This window comes from Patiria miniata, unplaced genomic scaffold, assembly GCF_015706575.1.
Source record: "Patiria miniata isolate m_02_andy unplaced genomic scaffold, ASM1570657v1 HiC_scaffold_9, whole genome shotgun sequence".
Taxonomy (NCBI): Eukaryota; Metazoa; Echinodermata; class Asteroidea; order Valvatida; family Asterinidae; genus Patiria; species Patiria miniata.
Window position 1 is genome coordinate 28,041,441 of NW_024037076.1, and position 21,120 is coordinate 28,062,560.

Genomic DNA, 21,120 nt, shown 5'->3' on the forward strand with positions numbered 1-21,120 from the left:
AAAAACAAAGGAAACCGAGGTGCGAAGCCATATTGCTGTTTATTTGATGGGGGGGGGGGGTAGGGCAAATGCTCCCCTGCTCACGCTCGGAAAAATGATAAATTGAGAATATAATGAAAAAGTTAAGAAATTTTGGGGGAAAATTTGCTTTGCCCCCCCCCCCCCCCCCCCCGGGAAAAAACCTGGCGACGCCCATGTTCCCAGCAGACTCATGCACTATCCTCACTAAAAAGAAAAACTCAATGGGAGTACTCCATGTACATTGTACAGCATGCGCTGATTAGAAATTGTATGGCATACGTACCTGGGATTTCATCATTTGAAATGTCCGAGCTCTATTGATTAGTCCCTGATGTAAGATCTGGAAATTACTACTATACAGATTTTTCCCTCCATATGTTCATGTGCTGTGCATGCCAGTATTGGATTTGGAAATTGGTTTTCCAGGATTAGCCCAATAATGAAGTTTATTGATTTTGATGTTTAAATGTATTAAAAATAAGACCTGGGTCTGATTATTTTATTAACGGTTTAAAAGTCACATTTTTTACTATTCACAGAGAAAGCATGCTCTACTAGTTAATAGAGACACAATCTTTGTAAATTGTACCAAATTAGGATTCATTCATTTATTAACTCTCTTTTTTTTATCAACATAGTCATGGACAGTCTCTTGTGTGAAGTCCATTCATTACTCGCAGTGACTTGAGTCAAGTCAACTACGCGTTGCTGGTAATGACACAAGTCAACTCACCCCAGTTTGAACTTGAGTTAAACTCGAATCGAACCATTACTCATCAGAACATTACAACACTAGTAGCTTAGGGACAGACAGGGGCAAAATAGAGGTCAGGAGGAACGACTCATCAGGGTAGGGACATATGAAAAGGATCAAGACTCTGGTGGGGACAGTCACACAAGCAGGGACAGGGACACCGGGAAGGGCAAAGACAATGGGGGGGGAGACTGGCACAAAAGGGACAGTGTCATAGAAGGGAAAATATGTCAGGAATAGAAAAAGTCTCAAGGACAGGATGCAGTCCCAAGAACGGGACAGTGAAATAGGAGGGATAGAGACTGAGGAGGGGACCAGGACATATGGAGATGACAAGGACATACAAGTGGAGTCGACATGGACATATGGAGGTGACAAGGACATATGGAGGTGACAAGGACACAGGGAGGTGACATGGACATATGGAGGTGACAAGGACATAGGGAGGTGACAATGACATATGGAGGTGACAAGGACATAGGGAGGTGACATGGACATATGGAGGTGACAAGGACATATGGAGGTGACATGGACATATGGAGGTGACAAGGACATATGGAGGTGACAAGGACATAGGGAGGTGACAATGACATATGGAGGTGACAAGGACATAGGGAGGTGACATGGACATATGGAGGTGACAAGGACATATGGAGGTGACATGGACATATGGAGGTGACAAGGACATATGGAGGTGACAAGGACATATGGAGGTGACAAGGACATAGGGAGGTGACATGGACATATGGAGGTGACATGGACATATGGAGGTGACAAGGATATATGGAGGTGACAAGGACATATGGAGGTGACAAGAAAATATGGAGGTGACAAGGAAATATTGAGGTGACAAGGACATATGGAGGTGACAAGGACATATGGAGGTGACATGGACATATGGAGGTGACAAGGACATGGACGGTGACAATGACATAAGAAAGGAACAGGGACACAAGGGGCGAGGTCCTGAAGAGAAGGAAAAATGTCAAACAAGAACTTGATAGGGGCGGGATAGTGACTTGTGGGGAGTACCGTGAGTGACACTAGGGGTGATATACGTATAAATGTGGACAGGACAAATTAGATACTAGGACAGGACAGGACAGGGATAAAAGGACATATGGTGAGGTCAAAAGGAAAGGACAAGGTCAAAAGGAGAGCAACAGAAAGAAAGGAACAATGCAACATTATGAAAAGATTAAGTTTGTTAACATTAACAACAAATAAGTATCAAATGAGTCAATTTTAACACTGAATCAAATGACTACACTTAGCATGGAAATGTGATCTGCCGGTCATATCTTATCATCTGAAAAGATATAGTGAGATCCATATATCCCATGAGCCATTACCTCTCTGGGTTCAGTCCTACTCTCTCACATTCCTCCCGTCTACAATGGCAGAAGTCTGAATGGGTGCGCCAACATGAAAAGAGGAAGTAATTGGATGGTATAGGCTTTAATTACATGCGGGATCATGTTGCCAACCCAGGCATCTTTACGGAAATGCAGGCAAGACTTTTGGGTACTGTATGAATAAAGGCAGCGACGACAATCAGAATTAATGAGGGAGGTGTCACCTTGCCCATCCATGTTGAAAGCATTTTTTTTGGGGGGGGTTATTTATTATATTTCTGGTACTGATACCAAGGAATCCTCAAAAGCACCCTTGGTAATGTAAGCTCGCGAGCCAGGAGAAACCTCGAGAGAGGAGACAATGAGAAGAAATTACAGTTTCAGAGTTGGGAGGAAAACCCCAGAAGAATATTCTGGGGGAAACCCACAGAATCAGGTAGGGATCTGATGGTTATATACTCCAACAAAATGGCTACCCACATCACATCAGGGACTGAAAACCCAATCCACATATGGACCAGGGCAGGAATTGAACCCGGGTCACAGCGGTGGAAGGCAAGGAAAGAAACCACTGCTCCAACCTGACTCCACTTCACTGTGAGGTGCAGGTATTTTGGCAACCCTACTGCTCATTGGTCAAAGAAGCATTGAGCTTTATCTGCAGAAAAATGCCAGGAAGGAAAGAAAATCTTGAAAGAATATGCCTTGATGAGTAAAAGTCCGAATCAAGATAACTGTCCCCTGATGACCATTAGCTATGGAAGGACCAAAAGTGGACAACCCATTTTCTCAAAAATCTGCCAGAACAAAAACAGAATTATGGTTGAAATGAAGTCCTCTTTCTGAATTTTTATTTTCCTATTTTCAAAAATAGTACAAGAAAATAAAAAATCCAAATTTCTGATAATAGAAAAATGAAAATTCTGTAAGAGGACTTCATTTCATCCATAATTCTGTTTTTGTTCTAGCAGATTTTTGAGAAAATGGGTTGTCCACTTTTGGTCCTCCATAATTACCACTCTGACAAAATTGTACAAATGAAGCCCCTACCAACAGCTTGCCTCAAAAGCATCAAGGAGTCAAAATAGACAGTAAAAAGGTCAAAGATAAGGCAACCCTCGGGCACTACAAGGCTGTATCCTCCCCGCCAAGGCCTGTCCGTGTCATCTTCAGTATGCACAGACATAAGTCACAATAATGATGTATTACTCTCACGCGTGTTTTCACAACACTCCTTTGGTGGATGCTCTCTCCTCTCCAGACTCCAAACCTCAGTCCGTCTGTTGTTGAGGCCGCACTTCCGGGTCCCAAGAGAAATAACCTAAGATGCGGGATGGGGCTTAGGGGAAATTGCCGCTTGACTCGGTTGATGTGGACAGTAACGACCTCTTGATTGGAGGTTCTGATCTTAGGCTGGGACAACTGGAAAGCAGCCCGCCCCTCCATTCCCATACATCTTAATTATGATTATGAAGGGGGAGCTCAACTTTCTGAAGGCCTTGTGAAAAATAATAAATTACGTGTGAACGGACCGCGGCCACTCCTGACGAGGCTACAGCTGTTCATATCATTACTTCTAATTAATTTTTGACAGCTTGGCCACTTGATTAAATTACAAATGCAATCTCTCTGTGGAAACCTTATTGTATTTCAATTGGAAAAGAGTGAAACATCGCAAACCTATTATATTCAAATTTTCAAATTATTAAAAGAGAAAAGGAAAGTTAATTGTTTACAGCAAGAAAAAATCAAACAAAATAGACATCATCATAAATTCTTCTGAAGGTTAAGTTCTTTTATTTTGTATGTTTTGTATTTAAGTATTTTGTTGGAGGGTATTTCTTGGAGGATGGGGAGTTGGGGTGTGTTGTAATATTAATGTGGAACTACATATTCATATTGTGCGCACAGCGCATGAACACAGTGTGTGTAATGTGGCTATACTCTTGTTGCATCATGGCGGAATAAACGCACTACGTCCAAGTGCCTGGGAACCTGAACAAACCTTGTCATGCTATCACTACATGGTGGCAGCGGTAGTGGACACTGAAATGCGGCACATACGCCGCGACCAGGCATCGTGCTAGCTAAACGCCAAACGCCTGCGAAAGACCGCCACGGACAGAGCACGGATCGATGTCCAGCAGCCGACATCGACAGCGATCGGACTGAGCCGACACTGCACGCGAAGAGCCCCGTTCACCAGCGGCCAACGTGACGCGTGATAGCCTATACGCGCCAGCCCACACTGTACCCGCAACGACCACAGACTGGCCGGAAGCGACCCAGTTTTCCCGTTCAGTTTATCAGGGGAAATTTGCCGCATAGCACATATCGTAAATGTACATGTGCTGAGGGACCGAGTCAGCGTATGCAATCGACAGTCACGGACAGAGGACAGGGCGATTGTAAGTGTTTTGTCCGAACCTTTTGATTGACAAAGTATCACTGAGTGTACATGCCGTACATAACTTTGCGTTTTGCATGTGAACGCCATTGACTTGTGTGCAGCTTGTTGATAAAAGCAGTTCCGGCGAGCCATACCCTGGAACTACCCCCGCGAACACGCTTATCGGGATTTGACCTTTGACCTCACCTTAGGCGAACCACGGCCGAACCAGTCATATTGTTCCGCCGATTAACGCTGCAGCTTGCAAACAGCTGGATCTACCGGAAAACAGCTGGACATACCGTAAAATAGCCGGATCTACTGGAAAACAGCCGGATCTACCGGGAAACAGCCGGATCCACCGGAAATCAGCAGGATCTACCGGAAAACAGCCGAATCCACCGGAAATCAGCAGGATCTACCGGAAAACAGCCGGATCTACCGGAAACGGCCGGATCTACCGCAGGACTTACCGGGATACAGCAGGACCTACCGGACAACAGCAAGATCTACCGGAAAACAGCCGGATCTACCGGAAACGGCCGGATCTACCGCAGGACTTACCGGAATACAGCAGGACCTACCGGACAACAGCCGGATCTACCGGAAAACAGCTGGATCTGCAGGAGTGCTGGAACCACACAACAGCAACCTGAACTATTGGACAGTATTGATCGACTGGACTGATTTTTTCCAAACAATACTGCATGCCAGACTCAAACTGAACTTTACTTACATTGTATCTTGGTTTATATAATGATATACTGGTGTTAAGTATTGCATCACATTGCCATAAATTGTTTGTGTCTTTATATGCCCATTGTTTAAAAGGTAATATATAGTACCAATATTATCTCACCTGTATACTTACCATTATAGTGGATTCCCCACAGGCACAGCCCGTCCCTTGTTAACCATGGCCACAAAATTCCCCGAAATGCAGTGGGATGCCAGTGATCTGGCAGAAGAATTTAAGATTTTCCGACAGAGAATTGAATTATGTCTTGCTGACCAAGATATCACAGACCAAGCCAAACAAGCAGTCAAAATCAAGATAGCCGTTGGAAAAGAGGGTCTAAGGAAAATCAATGCCTCCAGCCTGACTGAAGATGAGCAGCGCGACCCATCCAAGCTGTGGGATTTGTTTGAAAAACAACTCAAGGTGAAGCTAAACTTCAGGATCCACCGCTTGGAACTGATGCGTTACCGACAAAAGCCCAAAGAACACCTGGATGAGTTCGTCAACAGGTGCCGAGCGAAGGCTGTTGAATGTCAATTTACTGTGGAGGAACTCACTGAACGAGTAGTTGAACTCGTGATAGCCTCTACACCCTCCGAGTCCTTCCAAAAGGATCTGCTTGACAGACCCATTGGCTACAGCATTGACGAAATGCTCATCGAAGGGCGGAAGTATGAAGCCATCGTTGCCGGCAAGCAAAGTTTACAGTCCATGGAGACCGGTGGGGCGTCAGTGAACGCCATATGGTCCAAGAGTCGAGCTTGTCGAAACTGTGGGTTATCACACCCACCCAGACGGTGCCCCGCATACCATGATACCTGCAAGGCCTGTGGAGCGAAAGGGCACTGGTCCAAGTGTTGCAGAAAGACGAGAGCTAGAAGCAGACAACGCAGAGGATCCAAGTCACCACGGAGAAGACGCAGTCCCTCCGGGGAGAGACGACGCAGTCCCTCCAGGGATAGAAGGCCCCAACAACGAAAGCCCAAGGGCCGAAAAAAGGATGAATCATCGACACCAAACACTACTGAGCAGGAGACAGATGTCCATCAGTTAGAATACACGGACAATGCGTACGAGGAAGTGTTCCACGTTGTCACTGTCCCAGACTTCCACAAGAAGAACGATAACACGGGTAACGAAGCCTACAGGATGCTTGATGTGGTTTGCCCTGACCTTGAAGGCAAGCACCGCCTTAAAGTCAAGATAGACACCGGAGCTGGAGGTAACACACTTCCACTCAGAACCATACGACAGATGTATGGAGACACTTGGAGATCCCAAGTCAAACCGGTGACAACCAAGTTAACCGCATATAATGGAACACCGATACCCTGTCTGGGCAGCATCGATTTGCTCTGCAGATACCAAGATCCTACATGGTCAGAGAACAGATTCTACGTCGTCGACGTCACAGGCCCAGTGATTGCAGGTCTGCCCATGTGCCGTGACATGGGAGTCGTGACGATACATGCTGCCAGACTGACGTCAGTACAATCAATTGAGCAGCTGATGGAGGCGTATCCAGATCAGTTTGACACCATTGGAAGTTTCAAACGAAGGGCGACATTGTACCTCAAAGAAGATGCGGTACCCCATATTGACCCACCCAGAAAATACAGTGTGCACCTCAAACCAAAGTTGAAAGTGGAAATTGACAAGATGGAGGCGCTGGGGGTAATCAGGAGAGTGGCGCATCACACAGACTGGTGCAGTTCAATCACCACGAGCCTCAAGCAAGATGGTTCCATTCGTGTGTGCCTTGACCCCAAGCGTCTCAACCAAAGCCTGCGCAGGTGCCCCCACAAAATCCCTACGCTAGAGGAACTCAACCCAGAGTTTTCCCAAGCCAGAGTCTTCTCTAAACTTGATGCAAAGGCCGGTTACTGGGCCGTTCACCTTGACGAGAAGTCCCAGGAGCTCACCACCTTCCGGACGCCGTTCGGACGGTATTGCTTCCAGCGTCTGCCATTTGGCCTCGCCATTAGCCAGGATATATTCCAGCAATGCATGGACGAGATAGTTGACCAAGTTCCCGGATGTGTCTGTATAGCTGACGACATAGTCGTTTACGGCCGTACTGACGAGGAACACGACGCCAACCTTAGGAACCTGTTCGAGGTTGCCGGACGTGAGGGTCTTGTATTCAACAGCACCAAATGCAGGATTAAGACAAAGAAGATCAGTTTCTTCGGGTCCATATACTCTGACGTCGGGGTACAGCCAGACCCAGGGCGGGTTGAGGACATACACAACCTCCCCACCCCCCAGGACAAGGAAGACCTCCAAAAATTCCTTGGTCTCATCACATATGTGTCTGCGTACATTCCCAACCTCGCAGACAAGGCAGCGATCCTCCGAGATCTTCTCAAGAAAAACATCCCTTTTGTGTGGCAGGAGGACCACCAAGCAGCGTTTGAGGCACTGAAGCTATCGATCACAGCGGACGCATGCCTTCAGTACTACAACCCTGAGATGCCAACGGTACTTGAGGTTGACGCTTCACAGAAAGGGCTGGGAGCATGCCTCACTCAACATGGCAAGCCTATTGCCTTTGCATCCAAAAGTCTCTCACCGGCGCAGAAAAATTACTCCAATATAGAGAGAGAAACGCTGGCACTGGTGTTTGGCATAGCCCGTTTCCACAACTACCTCTTCGGGAAGGAGTTTGTGGTATACTCAGATCACAAGCCGCTAGAAATGATCTGGAGGAAGCCCCTATCTAGTGCACCACCAAGGTTACAACGCCTACTTATCAAAGTGCAAGGCTATAACTTCACCGTGCACTACAAGCCAGGACCGACAATGATCTTGTCCGACGCCTTGAGCAGACTGCCAAACCCGAAGAAGAACGAAGACATACACCTTGACCGACTGGTCGGTGGCATAGATGTCATTGAAGGACCAGAGCTCAAGCACATCGATCTCCTTCACTTTGGCCAGACTAAGCAGACCCAACTGCAGGTGCAGACCGCGCGTGACCCAACCCTGAGTTCCCTAACCCAAGTTATCTACGCCGGCTGGCCTGACGAAATCAAGGAGCTACCCAGAGATCTAAGGCCATACTGGCCCTACAGAGATGAACTGGGAATATCCTGGGGTGTCATCTTCAAAGGGAAACAAATAGTAATCCCTGATGATCTACGACAAGACATCCTGGCCCAGCTCCACACGGGACACATGGGAATCGAGAAAACACGACGTTTGGCTCGAGAAACCGTGTACTGGCCAAACATCAGCCGTGACATCGACATTGCTGTAAGGGCATGTGAATACTGCCAAGAAAACCAACCAAAGCAGAAGAAGGAACCCCTCCATCCCCATGAGATCCCATCCACCCCATGGACCAAGATAGGCACTGACCTGTTTGAAATAGGTGGAGATGACTTTCTTCTGATCATCGACTATACCTCGAAGTTCCCAGTCGTCCACAGGCTGCGAGATACCAAGAGCGCAACGGTAGCTGGTGTGACATCCCGCACACTTGGCATGTTCGGAGCGCCAGCAGAAATAATATCGGACAATGGCCCACAGTTCGTTGGAGCGCCGTACCAGGACATGTGTGCTTCGTGGGGCATAAGTCACATCACATCTTCACCTCGATACCCACAATCCAACGGTTTCGTGGAACGTGCAGTGCGGACGGTCAAGACACTCATAAAGAGATGCCAAAAGTCGAAGCAGAATGTTGATAAAGCACTTCTGAACTTGCGAGCTACTCCCATTGATTCCAAACTGCCGTCTCCTGCCGAGATTCTGTTTGGCAGGCCACCTTGCACAAGCTTGCCAAGCCGCCGCCCATACACTGAGGCACGACACGAGGAAATGAAGGATGCCCACGACAAGAGGCGTGACCGAATGAAAGCAGATTACGACAGGAGATACTCAGCCAATGAGCTCCCACCTCTCCATGTTGGGCAGAAGGTCCGGATTCTTGATCAGGATTCTCGGGCTTGGCTGCCAGGCGAGGTGACAACCGTGTGTAGAGAGCCGAGGTCGTATAAAGTCGCCACCCCAAACGGTAGCATATTGAGACGTACTCGATCCCACCTCAGAGAGATGACAGATTCACGACACTCTATCACTCCCAAGCGTGTCAGATTTGCAGACACTGAGAAAACCAAAGACCTCAGTAAGCAGCACAAACTCCCAAATCATAGCAACAACGCAGCTAGGGCAACCGGAGATACTCCACAGACCACAAGGTCAGGCCGAGTAATTCGCAGACCAGTGCGATACATCCAGCAATAAGGCCATCTTACCCAATATACCCCAAGCCCATGACAATATCATACTTGCAGAGTGTTCATTGTTTAAACGTTTTTCAAGTTGTTTTATCTAAACTTTTGATTACTCAAACGACTGAGGGTAGTTAACCTCAAGAATTTGATGAGGATGAAAGTTTGACTAGCATGTAACCCTTCGATATAACGTTAAATCATAGACCTGTTACTTGGAGTTACAGTTGAAGAGTTTTAATAGTTACATGTTAAGAGTTTTTGATGTTTAGAGCCGTTTATAGAAGTTCAAGTTCCAGCCCACCAGAAACATGTGAAGACATTAGAAATTAGAGACGCAACACAATTAGTTGTTATTTACCCATCATTTTTATTCAGTAACTTACCACATTAACACATTAACTTTCAACCTGTGCGGAAAGTTGTCTAGTAAATGTTAGAATCCAACATTGTACTTTCAAAGGGGGGAGGATGTTGTAATATTAATGTGGAACTACATATTCATATTGTGCGCACAGCGCATGAACACAGTGTGTGTAATGTGGCTATACTCTTGTTGCATCATGGCGGAATAAACGCACTACGTCCAAGTGCCTGGGAACCTGAACAAACCTTGTCATGCTATCACTACAGGGTGGGGGGATTTTTTTAAGACAATAAAACTAGAGAGCTGGCCCTTTCATCAGCCTTCAAAAATGTATGCAAATCAAACCGCAACAAAGATACAGCTTCCTTTACTCATTACATCTGTGAAAAAAATTGCGAATTCCAAAGACCTGCTTCACATAATGCTTCAGGACCAAATCCACCGAAATCCACCGCAAATCTACCACAGCCTTATGTGGATTTTGATGGACTTGGTACTCATGGCTTGCCTACCAAAAATCCGCACAAATTGGGGATGGATTCTGATGGAGTTGGGAAGGTTAGGGTTAATAAACTTAACTACTTTTATGAACTAAAATGGAAGCAAAATACGAGATCTCTGAGCAAAGATGTGGAAAAAAAACTTTCCCAAAAAGTGTTGGAAGAATTATGACTGGTTATCAGCCATATGGTTGCGAAGGGTGATTTCTAAAGGTTACGTAACACTTTACTTTAAATGAAACTACATGTACACAGACATCACCATTTGGAAGACCATATCTACACTGTATATGCAACTTTCAGGGTTTATTTCCCTTATAATGATCCAAGTATGTGCTAAAAATCGTTGTGATATGTTCATTACTTTTCGTTGAAATTGGAAAAATAGGCCTGGCTACGTGCAATTTTGAAAATTGTAACACTGGCATCCACAATATCTATCAATCTTTTCAAGCCTCACAAAAATGTGAACAACGTTCAAAAGGCCATGTTTTTGGAGTTCACGAATTTCAATGCTCTGTTACAGCGTCTTAATTAGTACGTAATCAGATTAGCTTTCCTTGACAACGACTGACGCTTGCCTTCACGACAATATAGCTGTTAAAGTAGGAGGGATCGTAAAACAAATAGGTGGATCAGAGACCAGACAAAAGTAAATGAAGTGATGATACAGCAAAAAGGAATAAATGGAGACGGCAGAACCCTGGCAAGAAAAGAGGATGAAAGACAGAGACGACTTGCAACAGAATGGCAACCACTATGGCATAAGGAAGAGAGGGAGACCTTGGTCTAGATGGAGAGATGAGCTGGTGGTGGAAACAGGGACAACAGCCTGGAAGAGACATACTGGGGACAGAGAGAAATGGCGTGATACGGGAGATGAGTTTGCCAAGCAGTGGGACGATACAGGCTGATGATGATGATGATGATGATTGATAACTGGAACTTTAGTCTTTTTCAAATTTTTCAGTCTAGTTCACATGCAAATATAATTGGGAATCGAATTCATATGGCGGCGTATGTCATGACAAAACTAAACCTTACTGCAGTCATTAATTTCACTGCGCAGTCGCTTTCGGGTGAAATACAAACTGGCCCCAATTTCGGTACGGAGGCATTATGTTCCTTTTTTATTAAAGCAGCCAAACAGCAATGTGCAAGCTCAGAAGACATGCACATTACAGCTCTTGAAACCCCGCATAATGTCTAGCACTCAGCATATTGCTTACATTAACTCGACATTCTGTATATTGATCCTGGTATGAAAAAAAGTCAAAAGCGCCTGTAAGGTCACCGGTGATATACACAGGTACCAGGAGGAAACGAAAAAATCAGCACAAAAAAATGCAGACTATCATCAGTAATTTAAGACAGCTGTGTTTCAATACACTCTACTTCTCATGAGCAATGCAGACATAAACTCAAAGATGTTTATGTCCTGGTAGGCCTACATATAGAACATCAGCCTGGTACCACTATCACTTGCCATATTACATTCCTCGCAGATAATTAAAGAGCTCTGAAATATGGTACGAGCAGTTTCCAGCATCAGGGCGTCCCTTTTTATTTCTCTGTTTCTCATTTGTTTTTGCCTCTGAAGTAGGGTCGGTCAGTTAGCAGGGGTCCGCTCATAAGTCCGACGCCTCATAGGTCCGATGCCTCATAAGTCCGAAACAGCATTTGTCCATTGTCGGACGGGCGTCGAACCTATGAGGCAGAATTTACACCGCATAAGTCTGACACCTCATAAGTCCAAAATGTTTGACCTATGAAGCGTCGGACTTATGATATGGCCCCAGTCAGCAAAAAATAAGAATCTGAAGAAAAACAAATTGCAGTTGCAACCATATTTGTTTAAGTTAAATGATGCCAAGTATGTATTGTCTCTGGTTTTGTATATTGCAATGAGATTACCCTGAGTTGATGTCACTGAACAAAATAAAAAGTCATCTTGGGCAAGATGACTTGACTAACGTTTTGGCTGTAGTGGTAACCATGACGTAACAGTAAAAGTAAACTATAGACCCCTGATGAAAGACGACACCCTCACATCGTCCGCAGGGGCGGATTTTTCAGGAAAGGGGAGGGGAGCTGATACGAAGGTGGAAGGGAGGGTTGAGTGAAGGCGTGCCGAAGGCTAGGGGTCCGGGGGTTCTGGGGGCTTGGCCAGGGGAAATTGTGAAATCTACGATGTTTTCTCCTGCATTCTAAGGCAATTTGAGATTAAATTTGGGAACTTTAGCATTCAATTTATAAGTTTTAGCCGAATTTTCTTAGTTTCATAACATTGAAGGGGGGGGGGGAATGAAAACCAAAGAATAATTTCTGGCATATCCCACCTGTACAATTTAGCATGTGCAATGGATGCTGCGGTAGGCCTATATCTAATCTTACTGACTGGCTTTCAGGAAAATCCCCTTTTCAAATTATCTACAACACCAGTTGATACAGACACCGTGACGGTGTCGCCTGATACGAGCTCTGTAACTCAAGTCCCAAAACGGTATCGTTTATTTACTTCAAATTATCTAAACATTGACAATATAGGACACAACCAAACATAGGGCTGGATAACTTAAGGTGATAAAGAACTGGGAACATCTGTGAAAGTTGATGTTCAAATCCAGCTTCAACCGGTTTGCTTTGTTCAGTCTTCAGTTTTCCTTTGCCAATTTATTAAAGTGTAACAGGGCACTGAATGTTCAATGTTAAACTTTCAGCATTGTAAATTTGATTTAGATGATGACAGTGGCATCATCCTGGGCCTGATATTGGAGATTGTTTTCCGAACTGAAATATTGGGGTAACATACAAGTAGAAGACTTTGGTTTAAAAGGACAGTTTAGCAAAACATATGACACTATATGACCATCAGTCGTTAATCACTTCATCCTGCATATATTAAACTAAACAATGTCTAGGATTTGCACCATAACTAAACAAAGGTTGCAGAAACTATTTCTACTTTACAAAATAAAAACAAGGGGAAAAAATATAACAAATGAAACAAAACAAAACACGATCAGCTTACAACTTTAATCTCCAGTAACACATACATCTCCAATCTTGTTTTCCCATGCCTGAAAACATTTTAACTCAGCTACCAAAAAGGGCATTAAAAACTCACTACCTGAAAGACTAATCACACGATTTCCAAAAAAAATTCTCTGGGCGACAAAAACCCATGAGGGTGATGGATGCATTTCCAATTCCTCTGACTAGCCGGGGTTTTCCTCGTAACCTTTTTGGCTCGATCTCTTCGCAAATTACAATGACATTATCTGCTGTCTCCCGCGGCCACTTATCATGCTTTGCGGGACAGGACAGGCCAGGCTCAAGTTGTTATTGCTGTCCTCTATTTTTTTTGTCAGCTTAGAGAGGGAGTTCTGAAGAGGATTTTTTTTTCTTTCTTTCTCCCCGTGAGCAAAGTGACGCCACGCATCACCCGCAGATAGAATGGCTACACATGCACGTCTGCAGAATAAAGAATTTGCATTGCTACGTATTTCCGATAAGCATGTTAACAACTTTCTTCCCCAGTGTTTTCCTCTTATTTTACTGCAGTTCATACCGTGGACGGCACTAGATCACGTCACAATCTTTTTTCTGCCTTTTGCACGCACCACCTATTCCCTGAACACATTGACATTCTACAGACCCCGGCTGTGGATTAACATTGATGGTAACATTAAGTCACGGTCATCTGTGGGATGTTCCAAGAACTTCTACAAAAAACACCTTGTCACAGTCATCTGTGGGATGTTCCAAGAACTTCTACAAAAAAACACCTTGTCTCCAATTATCTAACGTAGCTCCTTCTCTTTTATCGTTCAATTTTTTCATCGTCTTCTCTTCTGAGAGTTTGAAGTATTTCAACTTTTGGTTTTCAATACATCCCAGTCTGTTGGTTTGTTTTTGTTTTTGTTCGTTTTGTCTGTCCTGTTCCATTCTCTGTCTTTCCTTAACGATCTGTTGTAAGTTCTGTTCGTCAATTGTTTGTCTTAAAAAGGCATTTCTTTATAAGACGTTTGTCTTTTGAATATGCCTCCATTATAGCCCCTTTTTTCATTTGTGTCTTACATAATTATTAATCTTGTAATTTTTTTTTCAAACATCTTTCGAATATTGACCTTCTGTATAGTTACCTGAATGGGTTTTTTGGCAATATGGAAATAAATGTTGAGATGAATTGAATTGAACTGAATTGAATTGAAAAGTAACAGTAATGGGTACAGAAATACAGTAATGGTAAACCCCCATTTTGGGCACAGATTGAAAAAGTGAATGTATTGTACAGATTGAATGGACGAAAGGAGACCTAAATTAAAAAGAAAAAAATTCTAATTATGCAGAATTAGAACGTTAAGTCTTCATGATGCATGCTTTCAATGTATCACTTCTTTTATGTTCATAAAGGATCTTTTTGATAAGGCTATCCTTAATTACACTAAAAAATATTTCACTCTGGTCTTTAAATTACAATTAAAAAACTAGATATCACCCTCTTTGCCTAATAAGTTTTTTTTTTAAATTGACAGGGTTTTTGTAAATGAGTTAACTACAATAAAGCAACTATCTGACGACAATATTTCGCAAAAAATAAATCACACTAAATAAAAATTGGTTGTGCCAAAACAAGGAGGGAATCAAATAATAATGGGTTAGAGTGTGAAGTTTTGAAGTTTTATTTCAAGCAAGCTTGAATCCTCGATCTTGATTGGTCGATCCCGGCAACAAACCGTGCTACATTATCCTGTATACCATTGTCCTTATAGCACTCTGCGTATCGCGCTATTCCAAGTTGCGCACGCCATTTTGGCTGCATGCAAGTGTAATACTAGTCAAACGCTAAAAAATGTGTGCACACTTGTGTGCACACTTGTGTGCACATTCTACCTTTACTGTGTGTCAAGTTTGCTTGAAGACAAATTTGTTATTCCAATTGCGCTCGTGGAACACGGAAAATGTAGTGCGTTTGCATCTTGCATACCACTCGGCCCTTCGGCCTCGTGGTATGCGGGACACAGGTGCACTACATTATTCCGTGTTCCACTTACACCGTCATTGTGGTTACAACATCAACGATTCCTCAGTTTTACTTCAATACATTACATGTCCTCGTAAGGCTGTCATTCAAGATGATTGAGGATCGTCAATTCCAAACGTAAACCAAAACCTTCTGCCTAGTTAGACTGATTGAGATGTGAATTAGCTTTCCAAAAATATGCACTCCCTGTCGACTGTGTGTAATTGCAAGGGGAATAGATATGTAGATGTTGGTGCATAAAATGAAACATCAAAATGTAGTTTCAGAAATAAATGAGTCATGTCAAAAAACAAATGTGTAATTTTAGCCATCCCATCTCAATTTAAGTTCACAATAATTGGTTTTTACACCTTTTTTTTTTTGGACATCAATGATGATTATTCACCATTTAGATAGGCCTACATACATGTACATGAACATACCATTACAAATATGCAATGGAGCAACTCCCACACAGTTCTATGTTTTTCTTTTCTTTGTTTTTTTTGTTCATTTAATTGTTTTGTTTTTGTTTGTTTTGTAACAAAATAATAACAACCAAACATTTTTTTAGGGACTGACGAAACAGCCGATTTATCTTGTAATACGTACAAATTTCAAATCCAGAAAAAAATAACGAATGTGAAGAGAAGCTGTATGCAAGTTACTAACAGGCTCCGCATTAATGCCAGCAAAAATGTGGATAGACAATAATAGCTATAATCAGATTGTTTTGGTGTGTCAAACACTTCAGCTAGCCTGACTCTCTGAGTGGCTAAAAGCTTTTTTGATGAGAGAGTCTGAAGGGAGCGGATGTTGGCAGAGAAAAATCAAGCGAAGCAGATTACTCGAGGGTGAGAGATGTACAGAACAAGCAAACTTCCTAAGATGCATCAAAAATTGACATTTGCCAGAAGCTTTAGCTTAAATATTATGGGAATAAATATGTGCTTGGCCAGTTTCAAACACTATGTTTAAGACTGGTTGGAGTCTGGATGCTGATACCCAAGACGAAGGAGAGATTGGCGCCTGCGTCGCGAGTACTGCACGATGTGGCGCAGAACGCAGCCGGTGTATTGTGAATTTAGGACTATGAAATACTGACTCACTGGTACTACTGCGCATGCCTACGTGAGGATTGTGAAAATGCTCAACCAAAAAACGGCAAATGGCAGTGGTAAAAGGATTTCACAGAAGACCAAATTTCATGTGACACTGGAAAAGTGTTTAAGACCTGCCATCAGCCGGTCTTTATCAACCGTTTAAAATCGGCCACGTGATGGGCTCTCAACCTATAGGAATGGGTAAACAGTCTTAGGTATTTATGAATCTGATTTCATGGTTTATGTTCGTGGCAGATCACAATTTTTTTATCAATCAGTTTCTAAAAATGACATGATCAAGCAACTTATGTAACTTGGGCGAAGATGTGACTTTGGAGGATATTTGGTTGATACAAAATGGTAAGCTTGTGAAAGGGTTTCACAATTCAAAACGACGCCTCCTTTAAAAGAACAAATTGACATAAAAAAACACATTAAAAAAACAACACAAACCAAGTAAAACATAAAAAACGCTTAAACATTTTTCAGGGTAGAAAAAAGATAAACAATTTGAGGATTATGTATTATTTCTTTTGCTTTGAATTTGACATCTTGGCTCTGAAACCTAACTATTTCACTACAGACTATTTAAAAAAAAGGATTTTAAAAAGGAAATAAATTTTATTTTGTTAGCATGGTTGTTTGTATAACGGTACTGAAACTAACTGATGACATCCAAATTGATGCATTTTTCAGTTTTGTTTAATTTTGTCCATTTCAAATCCTAAACATTCAGGTAGAATCAAAACAAAAGTGGTGTGGTTTTCAACATGCAAGTAACAGAACAGATTTAAGCCATAATATGTTGGCAGTGAAATGTTTCATTGGTCATACATAAAAATATGGGTATATTTTTCAATCAGAAGTCTGTTTCATTTTCATCAGAATGCAAAATTCTGTTACTCCTTTCTGTTTCGTGTAAAAGGGACAAGAGACACACATAGCCAGAAGTTCATTTAAAATATGCTCTAGTTCCATTCACAATTTGCAAAAAAAAACACACACACACAAAAACAACATTTTTTTTATAAAGGCAGAAGTACTGACTCCTTTAGTCATTTATATCCTTGTATGCTTGACGTCAAATTAAAATAATGATTTGTGGTGCATTTTTTAACACGATTGGATCAAAGTGAAACACGACTTTGACATGAATTTTTACATGTAGACATTCAGCAAAAACAGAAATTGAAAGTACAACATAAATGTTTGTGCAGTACGTAACCCAGTTTCATATTGCAGTCTACGCGTAATATCACTGGACAGGAATTTGCCCTCATCAGATTGGTATCAGTGTCGGCTTTAAGTAGGTCTACCGTAGCTTTTGAAGGTATTAATCCCGTTCACAATCCCTGTCTAGAATTTCCTGTCCCGTAATCTAGTTATAACCCAACTACATTACAAAGGGATCAGTGGATATAGCATTGACATGATGCAGAGCGCGCTGCAGCGGCTCCATCCGCCCTCAAGGGGGGGGGGGGGGATAGAGGAGCGCAAGCAGCTGGGGGGGGGGGGGTGCGGAGATAGAGCTGGCATTATAATGTCCACAGTCACCGCTGGCCCAGATACATACATGTCCGGCTAGCCTGGACATGGCATGGATGTAGGACCATGCTTTGACATTCTACCCGCACGGCCACACGGCCCTTAAATTGATGAGGGAAAGGTAATATTGGCCGGCCCACTCTGCGGCGTTATTGCGCTATGACGTCTGCGCGGCCGGGCTTCTTATAATGGCGTGCTTGAGCTGCGCCATGGGAAATCCATACGGAAATCCATACATGTACGATAACGAGTATGAGACCATTGTACAAGTTAAATTATGGACATAAGCCCCTTTGCAATCCACTTTCAATTTTGCAGAGTTCTTGACATGACTCCGTGCCCTCTCTGGTTTTGCTGGGTAATATCTGCCCGATTACGTGCTGTTTTTATACAAAAGGTGCCATATGGCTAATATCTCGAGCTGACAAGTGCAAGTGCACAATAAGTTCTGGCTGTGTTAGACTAAAGCAAATAATAGCCGAGGGTGTAAACAAAATATATCTAGTATAATAGTGGTGCAGTTAAGCAATCAAGATGATCCTTGTCAGAGCTTAAAAATGCGACGCCAAAAAATACGTCTCCGATGGCACACATGGAACACCATACTTTTGGTCAACTTTTGGGACAGACAGACTGACCAACCAACAAGTGACATGTAGAAAGCTCCTGCCAGAGCTTAAAAATAGACGAACGTCCCACTGAAGTAAATTATCTGTTACATTCAGCAGACATCTTTGAGGTGTATTTTGTTCTTTTAATTTAGTAACGATGAACGCACCAGAGATCAACTCATGCATACATCTCCGGGACAATAGACCAATATCATGTTGCGGCCATCTTGATTTTTTTCCCATTCAAATCAACGTAACCAAAGTGAGGCTGGAAGGAAAAATAGTCTGGTTCCATTGCGCACAAAAATATATATCATTCAGTACCGGTATTGGATACTGGGAACATGACTAAAATGGTGGCAGCATAATATATAGCAACGCACCACAAAGATAGCTGCAATGCAAAGGATAAAAGTTAACCCTCACCCCCCCCCCCCCAAAAAAAATATCAAACGTGATTTCATCATGCCAAAATAAATCATTTATACATTTTTTCCTAAATTTAAAGGAAAATCAGTTTTCACATTTTCATATTTAAAATGTAGAACTGTTATTCGTGCCACAAGTTCCATTGAAGGGCAATAACATGCCCAAACAAAGTACAACAAAAACTGTTTTTAAAACTCAACACACAGGCGGAACATATACAACCACACAAGCTTGTTTCCTTTCCGTGCAGTTTAAAAAAAAACCTTTAGAAGGGACGATAGGCTGCGTACGTGAAGCACGAATGACAGCATCTGCAATTCAATCAGTGAACCCAGCCATGCTAGCTTGCCTAAAACCTATCAAACCGTTTCTGAGTAAGGCTAAAAGCTTTCTGATGACAGACTTGGCCGGGGTTGGAAATTACAGCTTCTAACGATTACCCCAGGTAAAGGGATGTAAGGGGCATCCTGGAAAAAAAATGGTGCATGTAAACTCCTCCATTTTTGCTAATTTACAACCAAAATTTTCTGCGGATGTTTACACCATCTTCAAGGTAATAGATTTAGCTTGAGAATAGCGTTTGTTTCATTGAGATTGCTTTTGTAAATCCAAAGATATGTTTGAATAATGGCAAAGCCAAGAAACCCATTTTGTGCCACTTTCTGTGAAGCAGTTAAAATCAGTATAGTCCTAGTCTAAAACCAAATCACTTTACTGTTAGTGAATTTAACATTTTAAGCAGAGTGTGCAATATTCATTTATATTAAATTGAACTCTTTCATTGCAGTTTAAAAGAAGTTAACCTGTCTGTACTATTAAATTGTTTCAACATAAGAACAAAAACTTATTGTTGTGTGAATGGAAGTTTGTCTTACACCCATAGGGATAATCTTATCAAAAGAGCCATACTGGCATTGTCTGATCTTTGAAGCACTCGCTTCCTAAAAGTGGCACAGAATGGGGGTTTTTTGGCTTTGCGGTTATTCAAACATATCTCTGGATTTACAAAAGCAATCTTAATTAAACAAACGGTATTCTCAAGCTAAATTTGTAGCCTTGAAGATCGTGTAAACATTGGCAGTAAATTTTGGTTGTAAATTGGCGAAAATGGCGGGGTTTACATGCACTATTATTTTCAGGACACCCTGTATATATGATGAGTTTTGTTTCAATGGTACTGTACTAATGCAGGGATGAGATTGTCAATTGAAAAAAAGTCTGAAAACTGACAAAATGTCTGAAAAATGCATCTCTTGCTATACTACTACTATTTATCTCTCAGATTCAAAAAGTCTGATATCAGACAAAAATCTGAAAAATCACATGCCTGATAACGGCGCTGACAAGATTTGTCCGGATGGACACACACACCCACACCCTCTCAAATTTGTATCCTTGTGGAGACATTTCTTTGTTCTCGTGTAGTAAAGTGTTCAATTTTGAAAGTGAAGTTTCAAAATGCTCTTATTTTAACCAGAATTAGTTTCCTTGGCTGAAATTTGAACTTGATATCCCTTTTCTAAAAATCTTCCATTTGCGACAGATCAATCCACCTTGGAAATTCCTAGTTTTTGAGTAAAACCCATATATTTCGTGAAAACCTTGTGGAGACCTATTCATCTATAGAAATTGCCCTGTGGAGACCTTTACAATGTTTTGTTCCCTATTGTGTGTGTGTCTCCACAAGGATATGAATTTGTGGTCACACTCACTCACCCACACACACACACACACACCCAGTCGTTTTTTGCTATGCTTCCGAGGATTGGCTTTGTGTTTTCCTTTGTCCCTGTAATATAACACTCTCCCATAGACTAAGCACACAAACCTGCGTTCGAGGACAATAGGCACCTTCCTTCGAGGATCAATGGCCCCTTTGTGCTCCTTTTGTTGTCTGTCCTCAGGCGTAATGCCATGCAGGAACACACCCACCCACCCACCCATGGAAGGACAAGGCGGAAACAGTATGCCCCTTCGGCTTCGCCGCGGGGCATAAAAATGAATGGAGTTAGCCTCCATAATGTAAAAAATATAAGAAAATGAAAA

At 42.6% G+C, this 21,120-nt stretch overlaps 1 protein-coding gene across 1 annotated transcript; it reads left to right on the forward strand.

Moving 5' to 3' along the window:
* Positions 1–5,435: 5,435 nt before the first annotated feature.
* On the forward strand, positions 5,436–9,506 carry LOC119721000 (uncharacterized protein K02A2.6-like). Its single transcript, XM_038190865.1, has one exon. It carries the CDS (start codon positions 5,436–5,438, stop codon positions 9,504–9,506), a length of 4,071 nt encoding a protein of 1,356 aa, XP_038046793.1.
* The last annotated feature ends 11,614 nt before the right edge of the window (positions 9,507–21,120 follow it).